Here is a 27,603-nt window from a genome sequence, read left to right on the forward strand (position 1 = left end):
ATGTTAATAAAATATGACATACAGATGATTATTATATCATTATACAGTATAATATACATACGGTAATTTTTGCATCGGCCAAAACACTATAAATAAAGGTAAAAATAAAGGTTGGCCGACTTACGACCAAATCGACTTACAACTGGTCGGTCGGAACCGATCGCGGTAGCAAGTCGACGACTACCTGTATATGTATATACAGTGGGGAGAACAAGTATTTGATACACTGCCGATTTTGCAGATTTTCCCACTTACAAAGCACGTAGAGGTCTGTAATTTTTATCATAGGTACACTTCAACTGTGGAAGATGGAATCGAAAAGAAAAATCCTGAAAATCACAATGTATGATTTTTAAATAATTAATTTGCATTTTATTGCATGGAATAAGTATTTGATCACCTACCAACCAGTAAGAATTCCGGCTCTCACAGACCTGTTAGTTTTGTGTTTAAGAAGCCCTCCCATTCTCCACTCATGACCTGTATTAACTGCAACTGTTTGAACTCGTTATCTGCATAAAAGACAGCTGTCCAAACTCAATAAATCAGACTCCAACCTCTCCACAATGGGCAAGACCAGGGAGCTGTCCAAGGACATCAGGGACAAAATTGTAGACTTGCACAAGGCTGGAATGGGCTACAGGACAATAGGCAAGCAGCTTGGTGAGAAGGCAACAACTGTTGGCGCAATTATTAGAAAATGGAAGAAGTTCAGGATAACAGTCAATCTCCCTCGGTCTGGGGCTCCATGCAAGATCTCACCCCATGGAGCCTCAATGATCATGAGAAAGGTGAGGGATAAGCCCAGAACTACACGGCAGGACCTGGTCAATGACCTGAAGAGAGCTGGGACCACAGTATCAAAGAAAACCATAAGTAACACACTACGCAGTCATGGATTAAAATCCTGCAGCGCACGCAAGGTCCCTCTGCTCAAGCCAGGGTATGTCCAGGCCCGTCTGAAGTTTGCCAATGACCATCTGGATGATCCAGACAAGGAATGGGAGAAGGTCATGTGGTCTGATGAGACCAAAATAGAGCTTTTTGGTTTAAACTCCACTCGCCGTGTTTGGAGGAAGAAGAAGGATGAGTACAACCCCAAGAACACCATCCCAACCGTGAAGCATGGAGGTGGAAACATCATTCCTTGGGGATGCTTCTCTGCAAAGGGGACAGGATGACTGCACCGTATTGAGGGGAGGATGGATGGGGCCATGTATCGCGAGATCTTGGCCAACAACCTCCTTCCCTCAACAAGAGCATTGAAGATGGGGCGTGGCTGGGTCTTCCAGCATGACAACGACCCGAAACACACAGCCAGGGCAACTAAGGAGTGGCTCCGTAAGAAGCGTCTCAAGGTCCTGGAGTGGCCGAGCCAGTCTCCAGACCTGAACCCAATAGAAAATCTTTGGAGGGAGCTGAAAGTCTGTGTTGCCCAGCGACAGCCCCGAAACCTGAAGGATCTGGAGAAGATCTGTATGGAGGAGTGGGCCAAGCCTGCTGCATTCTGTGCAAACCTGGTTAAGAACTTCAGGAAACGTCTGATCTCTGTAATTGCAAACAAAGGTTTCTGTATCAAATATTAAGTTCTGTTTTTCTGATGTATCAAATACTTATTTCATGCAATAAAATGCAAATTAATTATTTTAAAATCATACAATGTGATTTTCAGGATTTTTGTTTTAGATTCCGTCTTTCACAGTTGAAGTGTACCTCTGATAAATATTACAGACCTCTACGTGCTTTGTAAGTGGGAAAACCTGCAAAATCAGAAGTGTATCAAATTCTTGTTCTCTCCACTGTATATATAGATATATTGTAATCATTTTGGAACAGTAACCTGGGGGAGAGCATTCATGTACATAAATGAGACCTGAGAAAGTGTCATTTCATAAGTATATGTGGAGGTAGACCTTTGCCCCTTGTTTGAGAGTTTGGGGGGACATTCGTTGAGATCAATTTGTGTATCCCCTTGTGTGATGTCATCCCCCAACCCCCACTCCTGTGCTACTTTCAACCCTTCTTTCAAGCCACCATTGCTGAATTCAACAATTCCTTCTTCACCCCATCGATCTTACCTTCAACCCCACAGCCGGTAGGTCATCCCTCAGTCTATCTGCATCCCTCTCCATTACCACTGCATCCGCGTATTATTTTATGAAGCACATTAGGTATGTCTGTGGTCATTAATCCTATTGGCTGATTGGATTCCCTTCACCACATCAGTCTTTCTTCCTTCTTGCATTTCACCTATTCATGGAACAAAGCACGACACTTCTTGCATTTGTAGTGAAGCACAACGCTTCAGACATGCATATTCGTGGCGCTTGGTACAACGCATCTGGCATGCACAATATCTCTGCTGTCTCTGCTGTTCATGTCTCTGCTGGCTGTGAGTCAGAGGTCAATAGACGTCTGGGTCGGGCCTGTGGAGTCATGGATTCACTGGATAATGGGGAGTGGCGCTGCCGGTACCTGTGCGGGACGACGAAAGTCTGAGTCCTTGGTGCTTCCAGTCTTGCTCTATGGATGTGAGACTTGGACTCTGACCAAGGATCTGAGACGGAGACTTAATTCCTTTGGTACGAGGTCTCTTCAGAGAATCCTTGGCTATCGCTGGTCGGACTTTGTGTCCAACGAGCGGTTGCTGAGAGAGACTCGGATGAGATTTGTTACCTGCATAGTCCTTGAGCATCAGCTGCGGCTGTATGGACATGTGGCTCGTTTTCCTTATGCTGATCCTGCTCACCAGATTCTCTCAGCGAGGGAGTCTCGTGAGTGGAGGAGGCCAATGGGCCAACCACGTGCCTCGTGGTTGCAGCAGGTTGATCGGCATCTCAAGGAGATTGGGATGGACCAGGCATCTGCCTGGGGGATGGCCAGACGGAGGCCCCTGGAGTACCGGCGGAAAGTGGACACAGCGACGCGCTGCTCTGGCACGTATGCTCCCATACCTGACCTGACCTGTCCTGATAAAGCCAGGGGGCAATTCATTACGAGACTGCCTCCATGTGGCATATGTAACACAGCTCTAACATACACGGGGCACTGTGTCAGCAGCACCACCAAAGTCCCGCAAGAAGTGATGCTTACCCGCAGCCACAAGCTACATATGAATGATGACAAAGTTTGATATCTCAGTGCCAGTAATGCAAGATATGAATGAAAAATAGACCAAAGTGGAGGTTTCTAATGATAACAAAGGAAAACTTTTCTCACAACGATCAAGAAAACAAAAATTTATGCATAAAATGACCTTGTTGCCATTTTCTGTGGAAAATTTCACCAATGGCATAAAAACTTTGTGCATGTTTATTATTTTCTTTATGCCAACCAGATGATGGAAAGTCAATTACAATAAAATAGATTAAAAACAAAACGAATTGCAGCGGATTTTTCCAACAAAAATACCTCCTGAACAAATCATCAAACGGTAACGTGCACAATGTTGTGTTGCAGACCTTTGACTTGCGAGGAAACATTGTCCACAAACTCTGATTCCACCTTCACTTTCACAATAAGATCTGAAAAAAACATCCATTAAAACAAAACGAGCTTTTATTGATGAGTTTCTCAATTAAAAGATAACTTTTGGTAAGCCTGTTGATGTTGCCATCTGAAAGCCTAACAACAATAGTAACAGGTTAACCTGAAGTTATCATCATGATGCAGGGAACCCAGATGAAAACTTGAAAAAGAATACGTGTTTGTCCATTGTCTACTAATGTCTTTGTAATATATACACGACATGGCCAAAAGTATGTGGACACCTGCTCGTCCAACATCTCATTCCAAAATCATGGGCATTAATAAGGAGTTATCCCCCCCCCCTTTTGCTGCTATAACAGCCTCCACTCTTCTGGAAAAGCTTTCCACGAGATGTTCGAACATTGCTGCGGGGATTTGCTTCCATTCAGTCACAAGCATTAGTGAGATCAGGCACTGATGTTTGGCGATTAGGTCTGGCTCGCAGTCGATGTTCCAATTCATCCCAAAGTTGTTCGATGGGGTTGAGGACAGAGCTCTGTGCAGGCCAGTCAATTTCTTCCACACCGAGCACGACAAACCATTTCTGGATGGACCTCGCTTTGTGCATGGGGTAATTGTCATGCTGAAACAGGAAAGGGCCTTCCCCCAAACTGTTGCCACAAAGTTGGAAGTACAGAAACGTATTGAATATCATTGAATGTTGTAGCGTTACGATTTCCCTTCACTGGAACTAAGGGGCCTAGCACGAACCATGAAAAACAGCCCCAGACCATTATTCCTCCTCCACCAAGCTTTACAATTGGCACTACGCATTCAAGCAGGAAGCGTTCTCCTGGCAACTGCCAAACCCAGATTCATCCGTCTGTCTGCCAGATGGTGAAACGTGATTCATCACTCCAGAGAATGCGTTTACACTGCTCCAGAGTGCAGTGGCGGTGAGCTTTACACCACTCCAGCCGACGCTTGGCATTGCGCATGTTGATCTTACACTTATGTGCGGCTTCTCGGCCATGGAAACTCATTTCGTGAATCTCTCGACGAACAGTGCTTGTGCTGATGATGTTGCTTCCAGAGTCAGTTTGGAACTCAGTAGTGAGTGTTGCAAACGAAGACAGACGATTTTTCCACGCTACGCGCATCAGCACTCGGCGGTTCTGTTCTGTAAGCTTGTGTGTCCTACCACTTTGTGGCTGAGCTGTTGTTGCTCCGAAATGTTTCCACTATACACACACACACACACGCACGCACGCACGCACGCACGCACGCACGCACGCACACACACACACACACACACACACACACACACACACACACACACACGAGACATCAAATTAATGCAGGGTTAACCAGTGAAACGATTGATCTGCCAACCCAATATTATACACAAACAAGAAAAAGAGCAATCAGAGATTGCAGACTCTCGCCAGGACTTCTTTTGAGTGTTCTATATTTATAGGTTTTTAGGGTAAATCCAAAATGGCTGCCAAACCATGTGACCCATAACATCATATGTGTGAACCTTTTCTTCCTGAAGGACAGGCAGTCATATGTGTGAAGTTTCACCTCGATCTGTTCAGTCACTTCAGAGAAGCAGGTGTGTGTGTGTGTGTGTGTGTGTGTGTGTGTGTGTGTGTGTGTGTGTGTGTGTGTGTGTGTGTGTGTGTGTGTGTGTGTGTGTATGTGTGTGTGTGTTTTCTCCATAACTCCAAGACCATGAAATTGAGTAGCCTGAAACTTTGCATGCAAAAAAATGAACTGTGCATGATGGAAAATTGGGTGTTTGGGTTAATTTTGGCATCTCTTGGGTGTCTCCCTCCTTCCTTATCTCTATTTTTATCTCTATCTCCCTCTCTCTTGACCTCCCTCCTTTCCTCCTCTCTCTCTCTCCCTCCTCTCTTTCTTTCTTTCCCTCAATCCCTCCCTCCCTTCCTTCTCTCACCCTCCCTCTCCTCTCTCCCCATCCCTCTCTTTCCCTGTCGTTTTCCCCCTTAATATCCCTGCCTGCAGAGTGAAAGGTTGTATTTGCTGGTACATAACAAGAAAAAAGAGCAATTAGATATTGCAGAGCCTCGCTAGGACTTCTTTTGAGTCGTGTCTTTTTATAGGTTTTCGAGTAAATCATTTGGCTTTGGAGTCTGGCGGGGCTACTTCTCGGGAAAGCATCTGCGTGCCAATAGGAGCGCTCAAATACGCCGACAGGGCATTTTGATCTGATTTTTGTCTCCACAAAATTTTTGGCTTCTTTGCCCAGGTGCAAACGAGCTGAGACAGCAGTCTCCGGGTCATTGCCGAGCAGTCGTCGAATCATCGCCAAGTCATCTGCTGTCTGCTGTGTCCTCGTTCCTCTTCGTCAGCTTCGTTCCACAGCCAGTCTTCATTCTGCTCAGTCTCCGTTAGCATTTACAATTACAGACGTTCTCACATGCCATGTAAGCTATCTTCTCTCACGTTCTGACTCTCCCATCTTGTCTCATCTGCTGTGGACGCACAAATACTAAAAGAGCAACTGCAGATGCAACTACAGATATGCACTCCTTCACTCTTCCGCTTCTGCACATTTGCATCTCATTGACACCTCATTTGCATGTCCCACTCATGCACCATAGACACCCCCAGTTTTCTTCCCTCCAGCCCCTCCTATGCGACTGGGAAGTGTCAGTCCGTCGGCCGTGCTAGGTTTTGAAAGAGGTTGTAAACACTTCAAACTGCCTCTCATTTTTCTGGCCTCTCTAATTTCCTTGGGTGTGTGTCTGATGGTGCCTGTTATGTCAGATTAAAGATGATTGCAGAAGTTTACTATTGGTGTAAGTCTGCTCTGTGACCTGTCTTGCCTCTTTGTTGATATTTGCATACCTTGTTACTCGCTTGTGAATGAAGCTGTTTTTTTGTTTAACTGTGTAATAAATTGCATATGCTGCAAATGTACCCAGCTCGTTCTGCCGTTTCCTCTATTGGTCCAGCATGCTCTGCACGTTAGTTTAGCCAGGAAGTTCTGCCCCAGTAATTTGCTCTTGTTAACCAGCACATACTCACTGTATCAGTTGTCAGTAATCCGAGTGTGCGCTGAGGACATGAGACCCCTTTGGTTCGGCCATCCACAGGTAAGGTTCGGCCATCCACGTCATGCAAAGTAGTGTAATCCTGCCAGGATTGGCAGTGCCAATCAACATTCGTGGTTGTTTCGCAACCCACCGGTGCGCGGAGTTATCTGTGCCCTGTGGTCTCAGGACCAGGCTTTCGGGAGAGCTTCCCTTCATGGCGAGCCTCGAACCCCGGATCCATAACAATATATAGACACCGCACGCACACATGCACAGCAATAGTCTCGCATCCCCATCAAGGGTGAGTTGAACAAAACTAACGAGGGTCTGTGTGTTATTTGTGTAAACCTGCTTACCTTGTATCAACGGACCAGCATTGCTGAGCTCCCTGGGAGAAGAATCACACGCTTCTTGTTTTATATGCTCTTTGCTCAAATCATTCTGGGAAATCTGAAGAAAGTTATTTTGGAAGTTTTCTGTCTTCACTGGATGAGCTTCACCTGCAATGCAATATCAGATAGTTACAGGATAGGAACTCTGCATGTGCATGCAATTTGTCTTGCAGAGGTACCGTACATCGCTGTAACTCGCCCATCCACTCGGGCCTTGCACCGACCCTCAGCTCTGAGCGTTAGATCTTAAATAAAAATTTATTTTTAAGGAACACGACTTCAGCAGCAATGATGGATTCCATGATTTTCTTTTTCATTTTTTTAATACAGTCAAGACTCGTGGAAGAGTCTCCCTTTTGTATAGAGTCCCCCTCATCCTTCCCCCTCTCAACTTCCCTCTCGTCATCCCCCACCCCCAATTCCACACACTCCCAGCCTCTCCAACCCCCAGACCCTCACTCTCCCCACACCCTCCCAATGCTTTTTGAATAAACAACTTTCCAAGAAAGTTACTAAACTGGGAATAGAGAAATGGGTTTCTGTTATTCAAGGTATTGTGGACGAGGGAACATACCATACACTCATCGACCAAATCAAAACCCTCAGAGATATTTCCAAAATTGGAATAAGAAAAACAAATCAACTGTAAAAAAAAAACCTAAGTACAAAGCGAGTATATTTATGTTTTTTTCAAACAACATGGAAATCTCATTTTGTTTCAAGTAATAACTTACAGATGTAAAATCTCATTTGAAGATCAAGATCTCATTTGTTTTTTCCAGTTTCAAGCAAGAATTTACAAATACATATCTCATTTTGAAAAAGGCTTCACCACAAAATGGATGAACAAGCAATTCAAAATTATAGACATTTTAGACACGATTCACTGGATGTATAAATTACACGATTTGAATTGGGAAGGGATTGTAGATTCAATTGATGAATGTGAGCTATGGAAAATTAAATTAGGTTCACGTTGAAATGAATTAGCGAGTCTCTTCAAAGGAAGATTGCCACGAGGCTCCTTGATCAGGGTAAGCTTAGGTCCCAGAACACATATTCATTCTCAAAATGAAGAAATTTTTTTTTTTAAGTGAAATGACAGAAAAATAACACTCACCTTTTATGAGACATTCGATAAGTTCAGGATCCACCTTCACCTTTTGATTAAAATCTGAAAAATAATAATAAAATAAAAATACTGTTACGAATTTGGAATTCAATCGCACACAACATACAGGTTCCCTTAGCTATGTCGATAAGTGCATGTTCCCTAGATAGCTCACCTTCCATTGTTTAAATGTTTTGAAATCGATTAGATGTGCTGCGGATAGATTTAATAGTTAGGGAATGAAACAATGGTGACGACCCTCCCCCTCTACTGCAAAGAGGAAGAAGAACCCTGCCATCCCGTGACGTCAACAACTCCCTCCCACCCGTTGGTGAGCGGGGGGTGGATCACGAGGGCATGAGTCACGCCAGGTGCGGGGGAGGGGTTGCAAAGGATAAAGAGGACATCTTTTCTTTGTTCAAAGAGTTCATGGGGAGTCCCATGTAAAAGAGTTCGTGGGAGTCCCATGGTAGGGCTGAGTTTGTGGGAGTCCTGTGGCAGAGTTCGTGTGCTGAGTCCCGTGGGAGGAGTAAGCTTTTTGCTTCGGCAGTTGGAGGAGTCGGGAGGAAGCCAGAAGCCAAGGAGCTGCGTGGAAGTCCGGGCGTCGCGAAGGAGACGCGAGCTGGAGGCGCAGCCTTGTCTGCTGTGTCGCGCAAGCCGCGCGTTCGTGTGGAGAGAGCCGGAGAGAGCTCGCCTGCCACACGGAAGGCCCGAGCTCGACCACGGCTACGCTAGCTGCCGTGGGGAAGGAGCATCGCGGGTCGCCCAAGCGCGTTCGTGTGGAGAGAGCCGGAGAGAGCTCGCCTGCCACACGGAAGGCCCGAGTTCGACCGCGGCTCTGCTAGCTGCTGTGGGGACGGGACGTCGCGGGTCGCCAAAGCCAGACACCACGAGGGTGCAGGTAACCTGCAACGGTCTCGTGGGACTCGTTCGGTCTGCCAAGTCCCATGCCATAAAGAACCAAAAGGTCCAGTCTGACCCCATTGCCTGTGATGGGGTCTTTTTCCTGCTTTTCTTTCGAATGAATGTTGTGGCGCCGAGTCCCGTAAGTAAAACTGTGTAAGTGACTGTACATTAATAATTGCTCATAGACGGTTGCAGTTCTTTTGTCGTGCTTTTGTTGTTTGTATAATTGCATACATGTTTTGCCTCATTTAATTGCCTACGTGTTTCATTATAATAAATGTCCTTGTGTGAATGTAAACCTGCTCGCTTCATCCATTCCCTCATTGACTGAACATTCCGTGTGTTGGGAGTTAGAAAGCCGTTGGTTTGCCGTAATAGGGGGACATTTGGACCGACGGTTCTCGGTGATTACGCCGCTCGGAATCGCGCATGGACAAGGTCGCCTCGGCGGTTTGTTCCGTATGAGATCCGTCGAGGGTAGAATACCCCGGTAGTTGGATCACGTGGGTATTTAGGTACATTGAAGATTGGCAATCGACCCGACCCCACGTGATCTGCCGATTGGCATATTTCGGTTCTTGTACAAGGACCCGTCGCTCGGAGTTATCCGGGCGGCGATCTATATTCCGGGCGATCGGTCGGGCCGACTCGACTTGCGGCTCTGTTCAGAGCGGTCGGTTGGCGGCCGACCCCCAGCCTGTAACAATACAAATAAAAAACCTTAATGCTTCTATCAAAATGATTGCACGTTGGTAATCAACTGCTTCTGCTACAGTCATTCATGCATGCGCAATTTCCCTGAACATTTCCACAAGCATTGTTAACATGCAAGATTCAGATTTTAATGAGCTTGGTGTTTAGGTCACTACACGGACATTTTGGAAAGAGACAAGGCTCATCGAGAAGCAAAATAACAACAGGGTAAAGGAGTTCTCAGAAACCTCAAAAAGAAAGAAATATGTTTAACAGATACTGATAAAGAACGAAGTACATGGGTTCCCTTCACCCAATACCAACAGGTGAAGTGAGGCGAGATGCAACCATTTAAAACAAAAATAATTACTTTTTATTCTAATTCCAAATGACAAATTACATCCTAATTATACAAAATACAACATTAAGCATCGCTTACAATACCAATGAAGCACACAAGGGGCATAACACAGAGAAGCACACAAGGAATAAAAGTAATCTAAATTGTTGTGGATCCCGCATCGCGGGGAGACCACGAGGAATGGATTTCCTCGGGTTGCTTGCCGGACTCACCGGAATCGCAGGCCGTCGCACATGAATAACTTTGTGACGCGGCAGGTCGCTCATCGACCGTGAACGTCAATCACTCGACCGCGTGAATTAGGGTCCTCCGTATAAAACCGTTTACCTAAGGGACACGTAATCTCATTACCAGGGAACACGCCCTCGCTACGTACTTGCTTTAACCAGATCACCTACCAGATCAGATGCAGCTGAGCGGAACTGCCAAGTACGTACCGGCTACAAAACAGATCATTGGGGAATACCGTCCCGGCTAAGCTCGGGTGCGGGCCATGCTGGACCAATGAAAGAAAATATGAAAACGAACTGGGAACATTTCTAAATAGCATAATTATTTAACAAAAGCGAGGAAAGGTATGTGGCACAATGAATAGGATTTATTGGTATGTACAGCAGGGAAAGCAAGGAATTTGTGGGGTGTGGCAAAAGACAAGCAATCTTACAAAGCAGACAGAGCAGAGTTACCCCATACACTTTCTACAGTTTTAATTTATGGTAGGACAGGTGCTATCTCTGTCTCTCACAAACACACACACACACACACACACACACACACACACACACACACACACACACACACACACACACACACACACAATTAGATAGTGCAGAAAGAAAGACAGGTGAGGGTAAGCATCCTCTAAATACCTGACACGGTCAGTTGGCCAACGCAACCCAGAACGCTAAGGGAGAGGGAGGTGGGAGGAATACTGATATCTAAAGTGTCAGAGTGGTAGGTGTGATTTATTGCAATGTGAAGGGTGTGGTGTCGTGCGAGAGGAAAATGTGAATGCGCGTCAGTTTATTTGTTCCTTCATTCCAGCCCGCAAAAAAACAATTGGGCGAATACGTCCACAGGAGACGGGATAGATGGGGGGGGAGAGAGAGAGAGAGAGAGGGGGGCTCCACTCTGCTCCTTTTTTTGCCTTGGGCAAAAGGCAGGATGAGGACCAGATAGCGAGGCACTGTGGCCCAAATCCCACTTCTCTATTGGGCCACAGCGGCCTTAGCCACACCCCACCAGGCTCCGGGACCAGAAAATTGCTCAGTAGCTTGCCAACCTTGTCACGGCTCGGAGCTCCTCACTTTAAATGGGGCTGTGGTCCCCAAGCACGCACCCCAGCCCTGAACGTGTGCTGATCATTATTTCAACGTGGAATTGCAGCAGACCTCTCCCGCTACCCATGGACCCCTCCACGAGCCGCAACGCATGTTTGGGGCCCATGTCCAGTCCTAGAATCACCCTTCCCACGTCCCATTCTCGTCCCTTGAGGTTTTGTCATGGTTTAATGACTGGATGAGGGCAGTTGTGATGGTCATAGAGCAGGATGCCCACGCAGGCATAGTCTTTGAGAAAGGTGGTGGTAATTGTGGCGCCTATAGAGCGGTTGATCGCCACGTGGCACCCACGGTAATGGCCGGCACCATGTGGCGCTCAAAGTAGAGTGGTGAATTACAGTGAGGTAGGAGCATGAATGGTCGTGGAAGTATTTTTCCTGTGTGTGGAAGGCGGTAGCGGTGAAGATAGTGAGGTTCAGTGGCGAGATGAGGTTTGAGGTGAGGTGATGGTTGAGAACTGGCGTGCACATTCATTCAGATAATGGCACACAATCGTGAAGGAACGATGTACTGTAGGCAGGGAGCGCTCGCAGCGCGAACCTGCTATAGGTGCTCGTAGGGTAACGTTTCTTTATATGCGTGATGTGCGTGCTTGCATGGCTTGTGCGTGTGACAGAGGGAAAAGGTGAGAGATTGAGGGACATACAGGGGATGAAAAAGACAGAGCTATGAGAGTACCCTGCAACGCAGTTCATCCGATTTACCCACTACAAATGAGGGGAGGACTAACTATACAAATAGTAATGGAATAACTGCCTTGGGATCACTTGTATGTTGTGTGCCATTGCCTTCGAGGCATGCGGTTTTACAGAACCGCAATAATGTGACAAAAGGAGCAGTGTCTATCTGTTTGTTTGCCATGTTATAACTTGAGAATGGATTAACAGATTTCAATGAGGGTGGATTCAGGGAACTCCCAGGAAGGCTTTTGATGCAAAAATAAAAATAAAGGAAGGTTCGTGGTGGATGGGTGTGTGGGCACACGTGTCGAAACTGCAAATGCCAACTTTCGATGCTGGTTATCCCCGCATGGAGGGCAGGATCCCCCAGGAATCAATTTTTGTTCCTGCCCCATAAATTGACTTTCGCAGCAAAGATTGGTAATCCCATCAGCGAAACACACACACACACACACACACACACACACACACACACACACACACACCCACACACACACACACACACACACACACACACACACACACACACACACACACACACACACACACACACACACAAACACACACATTTAAGACCTGCACCAGCAGGGGTTTGTTAGCCTAGCGGGCCCCATGATTCCCATCAGTGAAGTGATGGGTCTTAAATGCTACTAATGGATAACTAAGAGGTGAAATTAAAGGAGAGGAATATTATTCTTGCTTTTTAAAAACCAGAAACACCCGCTTCCTCTGGGAACATTGGCAAATCTTCTCCCCACCGCCCTTCCTCCCCCCCCCCCACCCCAATTCACACTCATTTTAAATTGGATTTATCCATTGAGCATAAGAGAGGAATTATGAGGAGGAAGGTGAGCAGAACACAGAAAAGGATCATTAGGGAGGAAGGATCCAAAGTTGAAAGGGATGAAAAGAGGCACAGATGGAAAAAAGACAAGTACACAATCATCTCCCTTTCAAACAACCTTCCAAACATTGTACAATCGTTGTGTGTAACTTTTAAAATCAGATTGTTGTTCAAACCTTTGCTTTGCGAGGACAAATCATCCACCAAGTCAGACTCCACCTTCACTCGTACAATATAATCTGGAAAGTAAATTACAAAGAAAAATGTGAAGTAATGTTTCTGAATTCCTAAATCAAAAGATATAGTCAACATCCACATTCACTCAATTGGGCAATTCCACACGAAGGGGGAAAATAGTCAGATTTTGAAAGCTAGGTATTTTCAGCTAAATGTTACTTTTTCTGACTCTTCATAAGTTGAATTAAAGGGAATGACAAAGTCTTCAAATCTCAGCTTCCAGTTGACAAAAACATTCAAACATAATCCATAAAATTTGATTCAATTTTTACTTTTCGAGCTATAATCTTCAATTGACCTCCTTCTATACATTTTCAGACATAACCAGTTTTTGAATGATGTCATTACTTCATTAGGCATGTTTCTCAAACATATTGTGACGTCCACGGGACTTGAACAGTCCCGCCAACGTAGAATGAGCCGAAACGATGGAGGCGGTTTATTTTTTTATAACCCAAAGATGGCGGTTTTAATCGCTCTACCGCAAACGGGACGAGGAAGGTAGCACGAGTCACTTTTCACTGAGTTAATAACGTTTATTTCTCTAACCAGAAATAATAAGACTCGGCAAGAGGAGGGATCCGGGGCGATTCGACGGGATGGTGGTGTGGGTTCGGGCGTGGGGAAAACACAAACAATTCCAATGGATATACAAATCTCAAACCCTCTAAGGTGCCAGGTACACACACACACACACACACACACACACACACACACACACACACACACACACACACACACACACACACACACACAAAACGTAGCTGGTCCTGGTGGTCAGGCTGGCACGTGGTGTGGACGCAACAGTCCCTGGATTGGCGTCGGACGAGCTGGCGTTGCGCTCGTCAGGGGCAGGAGACACCGTGGTGCTGTCGACCTCCTGGTGTCGGCGCAAGTCCGCTCACAGCCGCCAGGGAGCCAGTTCTGGCGCCAAGTTGCGAGCAGGAGAGGGAGGCAGGTCCGCACGCCGTTCGACCCCGTACTCCGAGCCAGCAGAACCCCAGAGCCAACCGAGGTGAGGAACGAGGCACAGCAAGGCTACGAGACACGATCAAACCAGGATCGAATCAGCCCAACAAAACAACACGCTCCCAGCACAACAGCCTCCACCAAAACGGTTTTTCTTTACCGATCTTCTTCCTCCCACCTTTTTCCCCGAACAGAACCTTTTTATCCTCCAGTCCTCGTCACTTCCAATCGAGCCGTTTTATTGGCCCTCCGCCGTTGCCTTCCGCCAATCGTGATCACGGGGCGGAGCCATCCGCAGCACTGTCCTGTGACGTCACGGCAAGCCTCCAGGGAATACTAAAAGGGGTTTACGCAGACACACTTACCCTAACCCATTTCCCTAACTAATTACGCGACAATTACCATTTCCCCCTTGAAGAAATGGACATTTACTAGACAACTTATCACCACTGAATTGCTACTTATTACATCGAGATCCTGGTAAAACTCGAACAGCATGGCATACCTAATTAAACATCCTAATTACCCTTTGAATGCATACCCCCCTCAAACGTAACAATATTATAGAAAAGATTGCAGGATGTTAAAGGTTTTCAGATAACAGCCCCTGAAATCAGCTGGTCTGAAGGTGATGTAACACGAGTCATGAAAATTAATAACTTTTCTACTAGACAAAAACCCCTGCTGTATTGGAAGTGCCAATTAGAATTCTCCTACTAGTCCCTGTGCTGAACTAAATGGCAGCAGCAACAGACCTCTAATTGTCTTCTGTGCTGTAATCTGGACAGTGAACATCCGTAACGCGAGTCACGTGTAGCGTAAGTCACGAATTTTGTAACGCGAGTCACGATAATCAGGTGGGTTTAGTTTCAAGAAATAGCAATAGATTGCGAGATGGAGGAATTTTATATCCGAGAATCCTTTGCGTGAAGTCATGGCGTGTTCTAGCTTGTTTGCAAGCGCGAATTTTTGAAGTGACAATCGTCTATCATCCATCATCAGTCAAGGTAAGGATGACCATATGCAGTTTATAATAGATAAATGTGATAATATAGAAGCATATTTTACAATTTATTCAGACATTCACCTCGCAATGTATCCATGATCATTAAGTTTCTCTACCAAGTGTCCAGCACGGAAGTGACGGGATTACGATAGATCATGCTTTACAATACCCTTGTATTTCTATCCTCGGGGTGAGCACATCCCTCTCAATGTGTGTTTATTTAACGGTAGGCATAGTCCAGTGAGTCCAGCACACAAATTCTGGATCCGCCTTTTTTGGTTACTGTCATTACAGATTTTGTCATGGCGCTCACTGCGGCTGAAAGGCAGCAGAAGAGGCGACAGAAACTTCACACCGATGGAAAATACGATGATTATAGAAAACGGAAAAGGGAATACAATATGAACTAGAGGGGGAGCACTCGGTAGCGTGCAAAACCTGCGCCGCCAATACTGCTACGTCACTCAAGTGAACCTGATATCCTATTCATTCAATTTGACGTCGACAGTGCTCACAGAGTTATAGTTTGCAACTTTCCCTTTTACATACTCAATTCATTCGTCATAACTACATTCCTTGAGACAGAAATTGATTTTACGTGGGTATATCCACCTGAAGTTCCAAAATCAGCCGCAATTATAATTTTGGCATGTTTTTTGTTGGAAATCACTTGTAACATGTAGAAATGCAAAAAAAAAAATCGAAATTTTGTTGAAAAAAAGTTGCAAAATATTTTTTTTCTCGAACAATTTTTTTGGGGGGGTTGGAAATCACTTAAAACATGTTGAAATGCAAAAAAAAATTCAAATATTTTTAAAAAATGGCTGCCATAGCGGCCATATTGGATTTTGGAAGTCCAAAATCTAATGGCATGATCCTTGGACCATACCTAATCCCCCCACCAAGTTTCGTCAAAATCCGTCAAGGAGTTTTTTCCGTAATACTGTTCACAAACAAACAAACAAACAAGCAGTCATAGACTGGTACTTACGAAATCGTCAACTTGACCTCTGACCTTGTCTAATAAAAGCTGTCTCTCGAGAAGGTAGCGATGCAAACCAGAAGTTTCTAAAAATGATTCTGTACCAAACCATCAAAAATCGTAACGTCGACCGAAGCTAAAATCTCCATTTCTCCACGCAATTATTTTATATTATTTTATCAAAGTCGCAAAACCGTAATATTCGGCCATCCACCAACAATCTTTACATAATCCAACGGCTCAGCGAGTCAGGCATGCGACGATAACCTTTATTGGGATAAAAAAATGACTTTTAAACACCATCTTTATCGAAACACCGTCAGCGCGCACACGGAAAACCTTTACGTGGGTCAACGACGCGTCTGCTCGAGCGCACTGCATCACGTGACGAACCGTGACGCGTCGAGTGAAATATTTTTTATACAATCTTAAAACGTCTCCAAAACATCCGATTTTTACCAGAATTTCAACAACCGAGTTTTAAGCGTCCTAAGCGATCACAAAAACCGAAGACAAAATTAAAATTGAAGTTAAAACAAACTCGTTACGTCGAGCGAAGCAAAAATCTCCATTTCTCCACTCAATTATTTAATATTAGTTTATCAAAGTCACAAAACCGTAATATTCGGCCATCCACCAACAATCTTTACATAATCCGACGGCTCAGCGAGTCAGGTATGCGACAATAACCATTATTGGGATAAAAATGACTTTTAAACACCATATTTATCGAAAACACCGTCAGCGCGCACACGGAAAAACTTTACGTGATCAACGACGCGTCTGCTCGAGCGCACTGCATCACGTGATGACCCGTGACGCGTCGAGTGAAATATTTTTTATACAATCTTAAAACGTCTCCAAAACATCCGATTTTTACCAGAATTTTGACAACCGAGTTTTAAGCGTCCTAAGCGATCGCAAAAACCGAAGACAAAATTAAAACTAGAACGGGCACTCGGTAGAGCGCATACCTTCGCCGCCGCAACTTTTTTTCCGGGCACATTTGAAAAACGTCAATTTAAAACGTCCATGACGTCACAACCGTCAGTCCGATTGATGTCAAATTTGGTGTGTAACCTCCTTGAAGGAGTCCAACAAAATGGAATGATAAACACTGAAAAATTAAAAAGTTGAAAAATGACGTCATCTTTTGACGTCATTTTGACGCACTTCCGGGGATGTCACGTCCAATCGGGGACTACCATTCTGCAAGCTCGTAGTTCACTGAACGTTTTAACGTTGGTTTCATGTCAATAGCTCTATTAGATCTGAAGCTATGCCTACAAGTATATTTTGACCTTGAGTGTGACCTTGACCTTGACTACAGAGTTAATTGGCAAAACTTGTACATCAATAAACAGATATTTTGGTACTGATCCTAATGCCTGGATTTGGGAGACTTTGCTTTATAAATTATATAGATATTTGAATGTAAAATATCAGGACATTTTAGCCACAATTGAAAAATGTCATGGTCAAACGTCAATGGCGTCATAACGGTCAGTCAGATCGAAGTCAAATTTGGTGTGTGACGTCCTTAAGTAAGTCCTACAAAACGGTATGATCAAAACTGATGAGATCGAAAATTGAAAATTTACGTCATCTTGTGACATCATTTAGACGCACTTCCGATGACGTTGCGTCAAATCCGACACTACATATCCGAAAGGGATCTCGTCATGGAACAATATGGCGGTGGTTGCATGTCGATAGCTGTATTATGAAGGAAGTTATGCTCAAAAGAGTGTTTTTAACCTTTTCATGACCTTGACCTTGACCTTTGACCCGATCGCTCCCAAAATCTAATCAAATCGTCCTTGGATACTCACGAATCATCCCACCAAATTTCATGCAATTCGGTTTAATACTTTCTGAGTTATGCGAATAACAAACAAACACACATATTCACAAATAAATAAATACACAGTGACCAAAACATAACCTTTCGCAGAATGCGAAGGTAATTAAAGTTAAAACGAACTCGTAACGTCGAGCGAAGCAAAAATACTCCATTTCTCCACATGAATTTACGGAATTATGTTTGACCTCACTGTGACCTTGACCTTTGACCAAAATCTAATCAGCGCTAGCCATCACCCTTCTGAATCACATGGTGTAATTTGATATTGGTAGCTTCTTCCGTTCTCGAGTTATCATTTTTTGGATGTTTGACCTCACTGTGACCTTGACCTTTGACCAATTTTGACCAAAATCTAATCAGCACTAGCCATCACCCTCCTGAATCACGTGGTGTAATTTGACATTGGTAGCTTCTTCCGTTCTTGAGTTATCTGTACCAAACCATCAAAAATCGAATATTTGACCTCACTGTGACCTTGACCTTTGACCGATACGAAATATTTAGATTTCGTAAGTAACAAACAAACAGAAAGGGGTGAAAACAGTAACCTCCGATCTTCGATGGCGGAGGTTAACGAAACTGCTGACGACTGAACAAACACAGTTGACGCGAACGAACCGTGAAAAGGTGAGGCAACGGGTGGTGAAGTGCAGAGCTCTGAAGAAGGCGCGAGCGACTTTGTCCCCTACCGAGCATTCTTCACCCTTCAACAGTGCCAGTGCTTTGGGGAAAGCAATGCGTAAGGCAAAACGGGCATTGACTTCCTCACTGCCGAGGACCCCGAAGCGAAGAAAAGCCATGATCAGAAAGCTGTACACTTCAATCCAAGCAGATCAAGAGAATGATCCTGAACAACAAAAGCCGAAAGGGGGCCAAAACTCCATTCCAAGTGAAACCATTGAGGCGGTAAAAATATTTTACGCCAGGGATGATATTAGTCGGCAAGCTCCAGGCAGAAAAGATGTTGTCACCGTGAGGGCAGATGATGGTACTAAAGTCCAGTACCAAACCAGGCACCTCACTTGCTCCGTAAACGAAGTTTACGCGCTGTTCCAGAAGGAATTCCCAGATACGGAAATTGGTAAAAGCAAGTTCGCTGAACTTCGTCCTCCGCATATTCTACTGAGCAGCAAATTACCACATAATGTTTGCTTGTGCCGGTATCATGAAAATTTCGTGACCGCTGTAAATGCTTTGCATAAGGTCCAGCCGTCTGTACCAATGTATTCACATGACCTCCCTCAAATGTTTCTCTGTAACCAAACGCGCCGCGAATGTTGGTTTAACGAATGTGAAACCTGCTATGAGGCAAAAGGATTCCGAAAGGTGTGTGTTGTTGACGAAAACAGACAAGTTACATGGACAACTTGGAAAAATGACTGTGATGGAAAACTTGCCAAAGTCATTGAGGAGGGTACAACAAATGATTTGGTGGACCACATTTGTAATCTGATCCCAAAGTTCATGGAGCATTGCTTCGTCAAAAGGGTGCAGGCCTGTTCGTATAACAAGGAACGGGATGCTGCCTCTGCCAATGAACATTCTGATACAGCTCTTCTTCAGGTGGATTTCTCGGAAAATTACACTTGTGTCTACCAGGATGAGATTCAGAGTGCTCACTGGCAGCAGGCTCAGGTCAGTCTGTTCACAGCTGCATTATGGTTTGAAGGTAAAATCCATCCGATTGTATTCAGGTCAGGTATGGGAGCATGTGCCAGAACAGCGCGTCGTTGCGTCCACTTTCCGCCGGTACTCCAGGGGCCTCCGCCTGGCCATCCCCCAGGCAGATGCCAGGCCCATCCCCATCTCCTTGAGATGATGGTCAACCTGCTGCAACCATGAGGCACGTGGTCGGCCCACTGGCCTCCTCCACTCATGAGACTCCCTCGCTGAGAGAATCTGGTGAGCAGGATCAGCGTCAGGAAAACGAACCACATGTCCATACAGCCGCAACTGACGCTCACGGACTATGCAGGTAACAAATCTCATCCGAGTCTCTCTCAGCAACCGCTCGTTGGACACAAAATCCGACCAGCGATAGCCAAGGATTCTCCGAAGAGCTCTGGTACCAAAGGAATTAAGTCTCCGTCTCAGATCCTTGGTCAGAGTCCAAGTCTCGCACCCATAGAGCAAGACTGGAAGTACCAAGGACCTGAAGACTCGGACTTTCGTCCTCCTGCACAGGTACCGGCAGCGCCACACCCCATGATCCAGTGAATCCATGACTCCCCAGGCCCGACCCAGACGTCTATTGACCTCTGACTCGCAGCCAGCAGAGACATGAATATCACTGCCAAGGTAAGTGAATCTCTCCATGACCTCAACATCCTCACCACAAACAGACACAGACAGGACAGCAGCATCCAAGATGTCACCGAAAGCCTGGATCTTAGTTTTGACCCAAGAAACCCGTAATCCCAACGGCTCCGACTCCTCATTCAGCACCTCGAGGGCCCCCAAGAGGATGTCTAAAGTCTCCGCAAAGATGACTGAATCATCTGCAAAATCAAGGTCCGAGATCTTGACATTGCCAAACGATGCACCGCAACTTGATCTCTCCGACATCCTCCCTAAAATCCAGTCCATACAAGTGCTGAAAAGTGTGGGGGCAAGTACACATCCCTGACGAACTCCAGTAACAACTGGAAATAAGTCAGAGATGGTACCACCACACTTCACAGCACTCTCAGTACCAGAGTAGAGTTCAGACATCAGATCGATCAGTTTTGGTGGCACCCCACGAAGACCAAGAATCCTCCAGAGGACATCCCGATTCACTGAATCGAACGCTTTACAGAGATCAACATAGGCTGCAAGCAGCCCCTGCCGAAACTCTCGTCTGCGTTCGATGAGGACACGAAGTGCAAGGATACGGTCAATCATTGACCTCTTTGGTGTAAAGCCTGACTGCTCTGGACGCTGGTGCTCAAGCAAATGGTGGCGAACCCTATCAAGAATTATCCGAGCAAAGACCTTGCCCGGCACTGAGAGCAGCGTCAACCCTTGGTAGTTGTTGCAGTCTTGGCGATCACCCTTCCCTTTCCAGAGAGGGACAAGGCCCCTCTTCCAGTCAGTTGGGATGATGCCTGTGTTCCAGGCAGAGCACAAAACTGCATGCAACGACACGAGTGCAGCATTTCCACCAGCCTTGAGAAGTTCAGCATGGATGCCACAGATCCCTGGAGCTTTGCCCCATTTCAACTGGTTCACCGCACCCCGTGTTTCCACAAGCGAAGGTGGACCACAGTTGATTCGATGGTCAGCAACAGGAATTGTAACACCCTTGACGTCCAACTCGACAGCTGGGGGATCAGCCTGGTACAACCGCTCAAAGTAACCGGCCCAGCGGGCCTTCACTTCAGACTCCTCTGTCAAGAGCTTACCACTCTCTGCTCGAACTGCAGTGCTCCGAGGGATGGGCTTGGATGAACGTAATGCACGAATTCCCCTGTAAGCGGGACGAGAATCACCTGTCCACAGGTGATGCTCTACCCCCTCACAGATTCCTCGCACATAGGCCTCCTTGTCCACCCTCAGTGCACGTACAGTTTTACGCCTCAGCTCCCTGAACAGCTCAGCTCTGCCATTCAGCCTGGCCCTGCGACTCTGGTCAATGGTATCCAGTGTCCCTTGAGAAACAAAATTCTTCTTTGCCCTGCGGTGAGCTCCAAGGCATCCACCGGCAACATCAAGGACGGTGGTCTTGAAGGCGCTCCACAACTCTTCAGGACCACCCAAAGCACACAGTCCCACCAAGTGTCCACTCAGCCTGTTCGCAAACTCCTCAGCTACTCTCTCATCCCTGAGCTTGGCAACATCCAGCCTAGGCTGGGATGGTACCATTCTCCAGGATTTAAGGTGCAGCTTTAGAGTTGCTACAACAAGCCTGTGGTCAGTATTGAGGAACTGAGCACTCCGGTAGACCCTGCAGTTCTGGATCATCCTCCAACGACCGTCAATGAGGACATGGTCAATCTCCTTTGCCACACCGCCAGCGTTGGAATACCAAGTCCAGCGATGAGCTTGTGGGCGCTGAAACCATGAACCAGCCACCCTAAGTCCATGACTTCTTGCAAAGTCAAGGAACTTAGTGCTATTCTGGTTCATACTTCCTGACCCATGGGGACCCACACACCTCATAACCATCCCTATCAGTTCCAGTCGATGCATTGAAATCCCCCAAGACTAGAAGTGTATCTCGTCTGGGGCACTGATCAACCACAGACTCGAGTGTGGCGTAGAATGCATCCTTCACGGTGAGATCACTCGCCTCAGTCGGAACATAAACAGAGACCAGGGAAATGACACCTAAGGAGTGACGAATCCTTAATCTCATAATACGCTCGTTGACCGGTGTTACCTCAATTATCATTGGGGTCAGCTTATTGGACACAGCTGCAGCAATTCCTTGGGTATGGTACCCATCAGAGCGACCAGACCAATAGTAGGTGTAACCACCCACCATTATCTCGCCGCAATCCGGTCTCCGAACCTCAGAGAGAGCTGCAATCCCGATGTCCAAACGCTTGAGCTCAGATGATAACAGAGACAGGTGATCATCCTCTCTTAGGGATAGGACATTCCAGGCACCCACCCGAAGGGACCGCCTCAGGTTAACCCAAGGAGACCGCCGTCTGGTGGACGACACCTCAGCACCACTCCGACACACTCTCCCGCAATCTGACCCAGGGATGTTACCCCGTGGTTTCCCTCCTATCATCAAAGATTGGGGGTCCCGAAGGCTTTGCCCCAATCCCGTCATCCGGTGAGCTGCCCTGCGAAGGGAAGCTGTGCAGGAGGTACTCCCACGGAGTGGGTTTTCAGATTTTTTTGCGTTTTTGCGTTTTGCGGAATGAAGGGTTTTACGGTGGCTGGAGTGCAAATCCTGCCACCAACCTCCTGATAAAAAGTAACCCAACTGCAGGAGGACGTCCGCAGACACAGTTGGGCACTAGATATGGATGGCCGTTGGCTCACAAGGAGCTCCTCCGCCCTTTGACAGGTTTTGTTTTTAATCCTGCTGGGTGTCCATATCTAAACACCCCCTCACCAGAAAACCTGGTGGGGGAGACGGTTTAGTCACCGACAACCCGACCATGGAACAGGTTAGTACAGGTTTACATGGTACCTGTAGCAGGTCACAGATCGAACCTGACCTGACATGAATTGTATTGGCGTCAGACAACCTTACACATTCGAAGGAAACCGTTGTCGCATATATAGATCGTTTGTTTGACAATTCCAGACAGTGTCACACATGTATCCATATGGTCCGATGGGCCTGCTTCCCAGTTCAAGAATAGGTATATTCTTGCTGCGTTGAAGCCTCTGCAGGAGAAACACAATAAAGAAATCATCTGGAATTTTTTTGCAATGTCTCACGGAAAGGGCCCGGTGGACGGAATCGGTGGAGCCTTCAAGCGTGGTGTATGGAATACGGTTAGGAATAGAAAGGCCATTGTTACCAATGCGTCAAGCTTCAGGGAAGCGGCAATGACAAGCAATGTGCTTGTAGCTGAAATAAAGGGCACGGAGATTGAAAGAAGAAATGAAGTCCTGGGAATCAGTCAGGTTTTTAAGGATGCCAGTCCTGTACCTGGCATAGGTGGTGCGCATTGTATGAAGTTGATGAATGACGAGATAGAACTCTGTACAATCACCTCAGACGCTAGGCCTGCAGATGCTCGGCTTGCAGTTGCGTTGCTTGCCTCAGATGCTGATGTGAACACTAAGATCTGCGTTGGGGATTGGGTTCTTGTGCAATATGAGAAGACAAATTACCCAGGGGAGGTGAAACGTGTGGAACATGAAGAATGTCAGGTGAGCGTCATGGTGCCAGCTGGAAAAAATTGGAAGTGGCCTGTTCGGCCTGATGAGATTTTCTACACACACGACAATATTGTTCGAAGACTGGAGCCCCCATTCATTGTGAACCACCGCGGCCATTTTGCCTTTATAGATTTCTAGTTGGCACTCGAGACAGTTTTACTGCACAAAAGTGCATATTGTTTCTGTTATGAATGGCCCATTTGAAAGCGAAAATTCCTAGTTATGGCCCGTTTGAAAGTTGTTTGAAAGCTATTAATTCCTAGTTATGGCCCGTTTGAAAGTTGTTTGAAAGCTATTAATTCCTAGTTATGGCCTGTTTGAAAGTGAATTAATTCCTAGTTATTTAATGTTATCTCTGTTGTTATTAAGTTACATCAAATTCACTACCTGTAAATAAATACTAGTCAGTAAGTTCAGCCTTTGTGAAGACAGCCATGTGGATTATCAGTGTGGGATGGATTATCAGTGTGGGAAAATTTGTAACAGGAGTCACGGTAACACGAGTCACGGTCATAATTTAATTTATTGCCCATATTTAGAAAGGAAAATCAATTCTTTGTATCTTGTATGAAAGCCTGTTTAACTGTAACCCTTTGAACCGACAAACGATATTCCTTCGTTTTATCAGTTTAGGACAAATTTGGCATGTACATGAGGTGATTCTTTGGCTTTCCCTTTTCTGTAACGCGAGTCATGCAAAAAATAAATTCAAATAAAAACTATATTAGACAATTGAATAATTATTATTTGTTTTCTTTTCATAGCTTACCCGCAAAGGTTATTACAAACTGAAGTACAACTTCTGACCTGTATCACTGCATTGCATACTCTGAGATATAGATTGTCAATTGAGCTAAAATGTAACGCGAGTCACGATGGAATTGCCCAATTCACGAATGAGAACAAAGTAATAAATAGGGGAAAGCAAAATATTATTAAAACAAACAAAATCAGGAAAGAGGAAAAGACAAGTCATATAATGAACGGATGTTTAATAATTGGTTATGGGCTGATTGGACATATAAAGTCCAAGTGCTTTCAACAGGTTTGCTCAAGAAAGGTCTCCAGATTCCACCAGGATGCGCCAGCTTTGCTGTGAAATTGGCTTCCGGTTCCAGTTTGAATGAAATGTATGATAAAGTATGCACACCTCCATAAATACATTATTTGCACACTTGGTTGTGTGCTCCATATTTGGGTCATACAGAAGGATACGTTGTCTGTCCCTCTGTTTTGTTCTGGCAACCATCGCTCATCATCCTCACTTGGCCCTCTATTCACTTGTCTCTCAAATATATATACTCACCCCTTTTTTCTCAGGATGTTTTTTTTGAAAGGTCTATGTCTGTAGATGATAAATTGATATGGCAATAATCGTAAAGTAGCAGCCTCGTGGTAGTAAATACCCATTTTCTAAGTGTCATCAGATTGAGCTATGTCAGCTATCCATAGCACAGTGGGTTGGGAAGCATTGTAAGATGTATCAATTATTCCGGCATGGTGTGTTGGATAACAATGAAAGTTGTCATGATAAATGTTTATCTTAAAATAGTTTTTTGAAATGATGGCAGTTTTTTGGGGTGGGAGGGGGGGGGGGTTTCAGCAAAAACCACCTATTGAAGGTGCTACACATAGTCAAATATAATGTACATATAATTTTCAGGATTTACTCAATAATTCAACATCGTTTTTACTTCAGTGTTTCTTTTATGTTAACAATTATTAATATATATATATATATATATATATATATATATATATATATATATATATATATATATATATATATATTTGATGATAAAAATTGTCAGTCTACAGAGTGTAACTATTTGAAGAGCAAAAGATTGAAAACATTGTGTATAACTACTGCCTGAATGCCCTAATTGCTCGGTCTGTATTCACAATAGTGTACCATTTATAAATCTGTAACGTTTATCTCTCAAAGGTGCTTTCATTGACAAAAATAACATTTTACAAATCAATCAACCACACTTGCGTTCAATTGGTAATGTAATTTATAAAATATAAAATACCCCTCCCTCTCTTCCCACCCCTTCAAATTTCGTTCATCCCCCCCAACCCCCACCCCCCCACCCTGCCAGCTTCAGTCTTCACCATACCACTACCCAGTATCATCCTTCCCCTCTCCTCACCCTCTCCCTCCTCCCCATGGCCAGGCCTTCTCTCATCATATCCCCTCCCACTCAAATCAGCCGCCTCTTCCCTCACTTCTCCAAGCTTCTCCCTCAACTTTCTCAAAAGCTCCCCTCTCACTCTTCTCCCTCAAATCTCCCCTCACCCTTCTCCCTCAAATCTCCCCTCTCACCCTTCTCCCTCAAATCTCCCCTCTCACCCTTCTCCCTCAAATCTCCCCCCTCACCCCTCTCCCTCCTGACTCCCCCTTTTCAAAGTTGCCCTCCCTCACATCCACAAATCTGCCTCCTTTACCAGCCCTCTCACTTCCAACTCATTCCTCCACCTCCTCCAATCTTCTACTTCCCTCTGCCCCTCTCCTATTACTACCCGGTGTCCCTCATCCCATCACTACCTCACCTTTTGTCCTCCTCCTCCTCATCCTGCCCTCTCCCCAAGCTCTTCTGCAATCTCCTACACACTGTCAACAGCTCTCCCTCCCTCCCCCGTATTACCCTCCCCTCCCCTCTCCTGTACCCAAAACCTCCTCCCTCCATCTTCTTTAACAGTGTGCAGGGGTTTCCTTAGAAGCCGGTTACCGGTGACCCGCAGCTGTCTACTCAGAGAAAAAATGTCAAAGGTCGCCGCCTACTTACTTCAGAGCCAATTTTTCGATTTTTTTTATTTTTATTTTTTGTCACCACGAAATCTCTACATCCCCCTGTTTTGACATCCGAGAAATGAAATATGGATTCTTTTATGAATGCTAGTTCATCTACACTATTATTATGTAACACACTTACTTCAGATTGCTCACTGTACTCCACAATGTGCCGTATCATCTCCTTATTAAGAACTAAGGTATGGCCCAAATGTTGCTAAAATGACTCTTTAAAAGTGCTTAGATACTCCATCTTCCAGACACCTTGGTGTGCCCTAAACCATGGCCTTAAATTAATGAACCCTATCTAAAAGCTGCTTGAACTTACTATATTCAGTATAGCTGAATTTCAGTCAACCAGTCAGTCAGTCATTATGTTAATGCAACTACATCCAGTACAGGCCAAGCCACTTGTTTTTGTGAAGTTTTCCACCCCAACAGCATGATAATATGAGAACTATTTCATGTCAGAAATTATGCTAGAATGCATCTCCAGCCATGTAGGATCTTCCGGCTTCCAGGGCCCTAAGTGGGCCCTGGACCCCAGCCATACAGCTGCGCTCTCTTTGCTCGTGGTGATGGTAACCTGATACTTTTTAATGGTAGCCTCCTACTCCAAGAAATAAGGAAACCCCTGAGTGTGGAGCTCAAACATCCAGGGCCTTCACTCTAACCTGACAGATCTTTCCATACAGGTTGCCACTGACAAACCAGACATAATCTATTGAACAGAAACTTTCGTCCTTCAAGACATCTATGACTCTCCAGTATCTCTCCCTGGTTACGCGCTCCTGACAGACCTGAGCCTCGTCCTGGCGGTGGAGTTGTTCTCTTCATGAAAAAAACTCTATTCCTCACTTACCATGCACTTCCCTCACTCCCCCACATCCCCAGGAATCCCGATGACTACATTTTTGTACATGCCTGGAGAAAAACACCACTGGAGAAAATGGTGACGAGTAATACTGGGAATTCATTTTTATATTTGCATTCAAACCACTTTAAATCTCTATTTAAATTGAATTATATAATGGAAGAATGGGTAACACAAATTGTCTTGATCAA

General features: G+C 45.4%; 1 protein-coding gene across 7 annotated transcripts in view; it reads right to left on the minus strand.

Moving 5' to 3' along the window:
- The window catches only part of LOC147009607 (uncharacterized), a 100,942-nt gene that overhangs the window by 63,705 nt on the left and 9,634 nt on the right, over positions 1-27,603 (minus strand). For 5 of the 7 annotated variants that reach the window (XM_085862425.1, XM_085862426.1, XM_085862428.1 and 2 more), the window contains exons 2-5: positions 13,034-13,096; positions 8,043-8,096; positions 6,887-7,030; positions 3,462-3,524 (exon numbers count right to left, since the gene is read on the minus strand). In XM_085862425.1, the coding sequence (XP_085718551.1) occupies positions 3,462-3,524; positions 6,887-7,030; positions 8,043-8,096; positions 13,034-13,096 (324 nt within the window). Of the gene's footprint in view, positions 1-3,461; positions 3,525-6,522; positions 6,612-6,886; positions 7,031-8,042; positions 8,097-13,033; positions 13,097-27,603 lie in introns of those variants that run through there. The other 2 variants (XM_085862427.1, XM_085862429.1) reach the window with 2 other exon arrangements.

The sequence above is a fragment of the Eptatretus burgeri genome, chromosome 17 (assembly GCF_056783735.1).
Source record: "Eptatretus burgeri isolate ZD-2024b chromosome 17, Ebu_testis_v1, whole genome shotgun sequence".
Taxonomy (NCBI): Eukaryota; Metazoa; Chordata; class Myxini; order Myxiniformes; family Myxinidae; genus Eptatretus; species Eptatretus burgeri.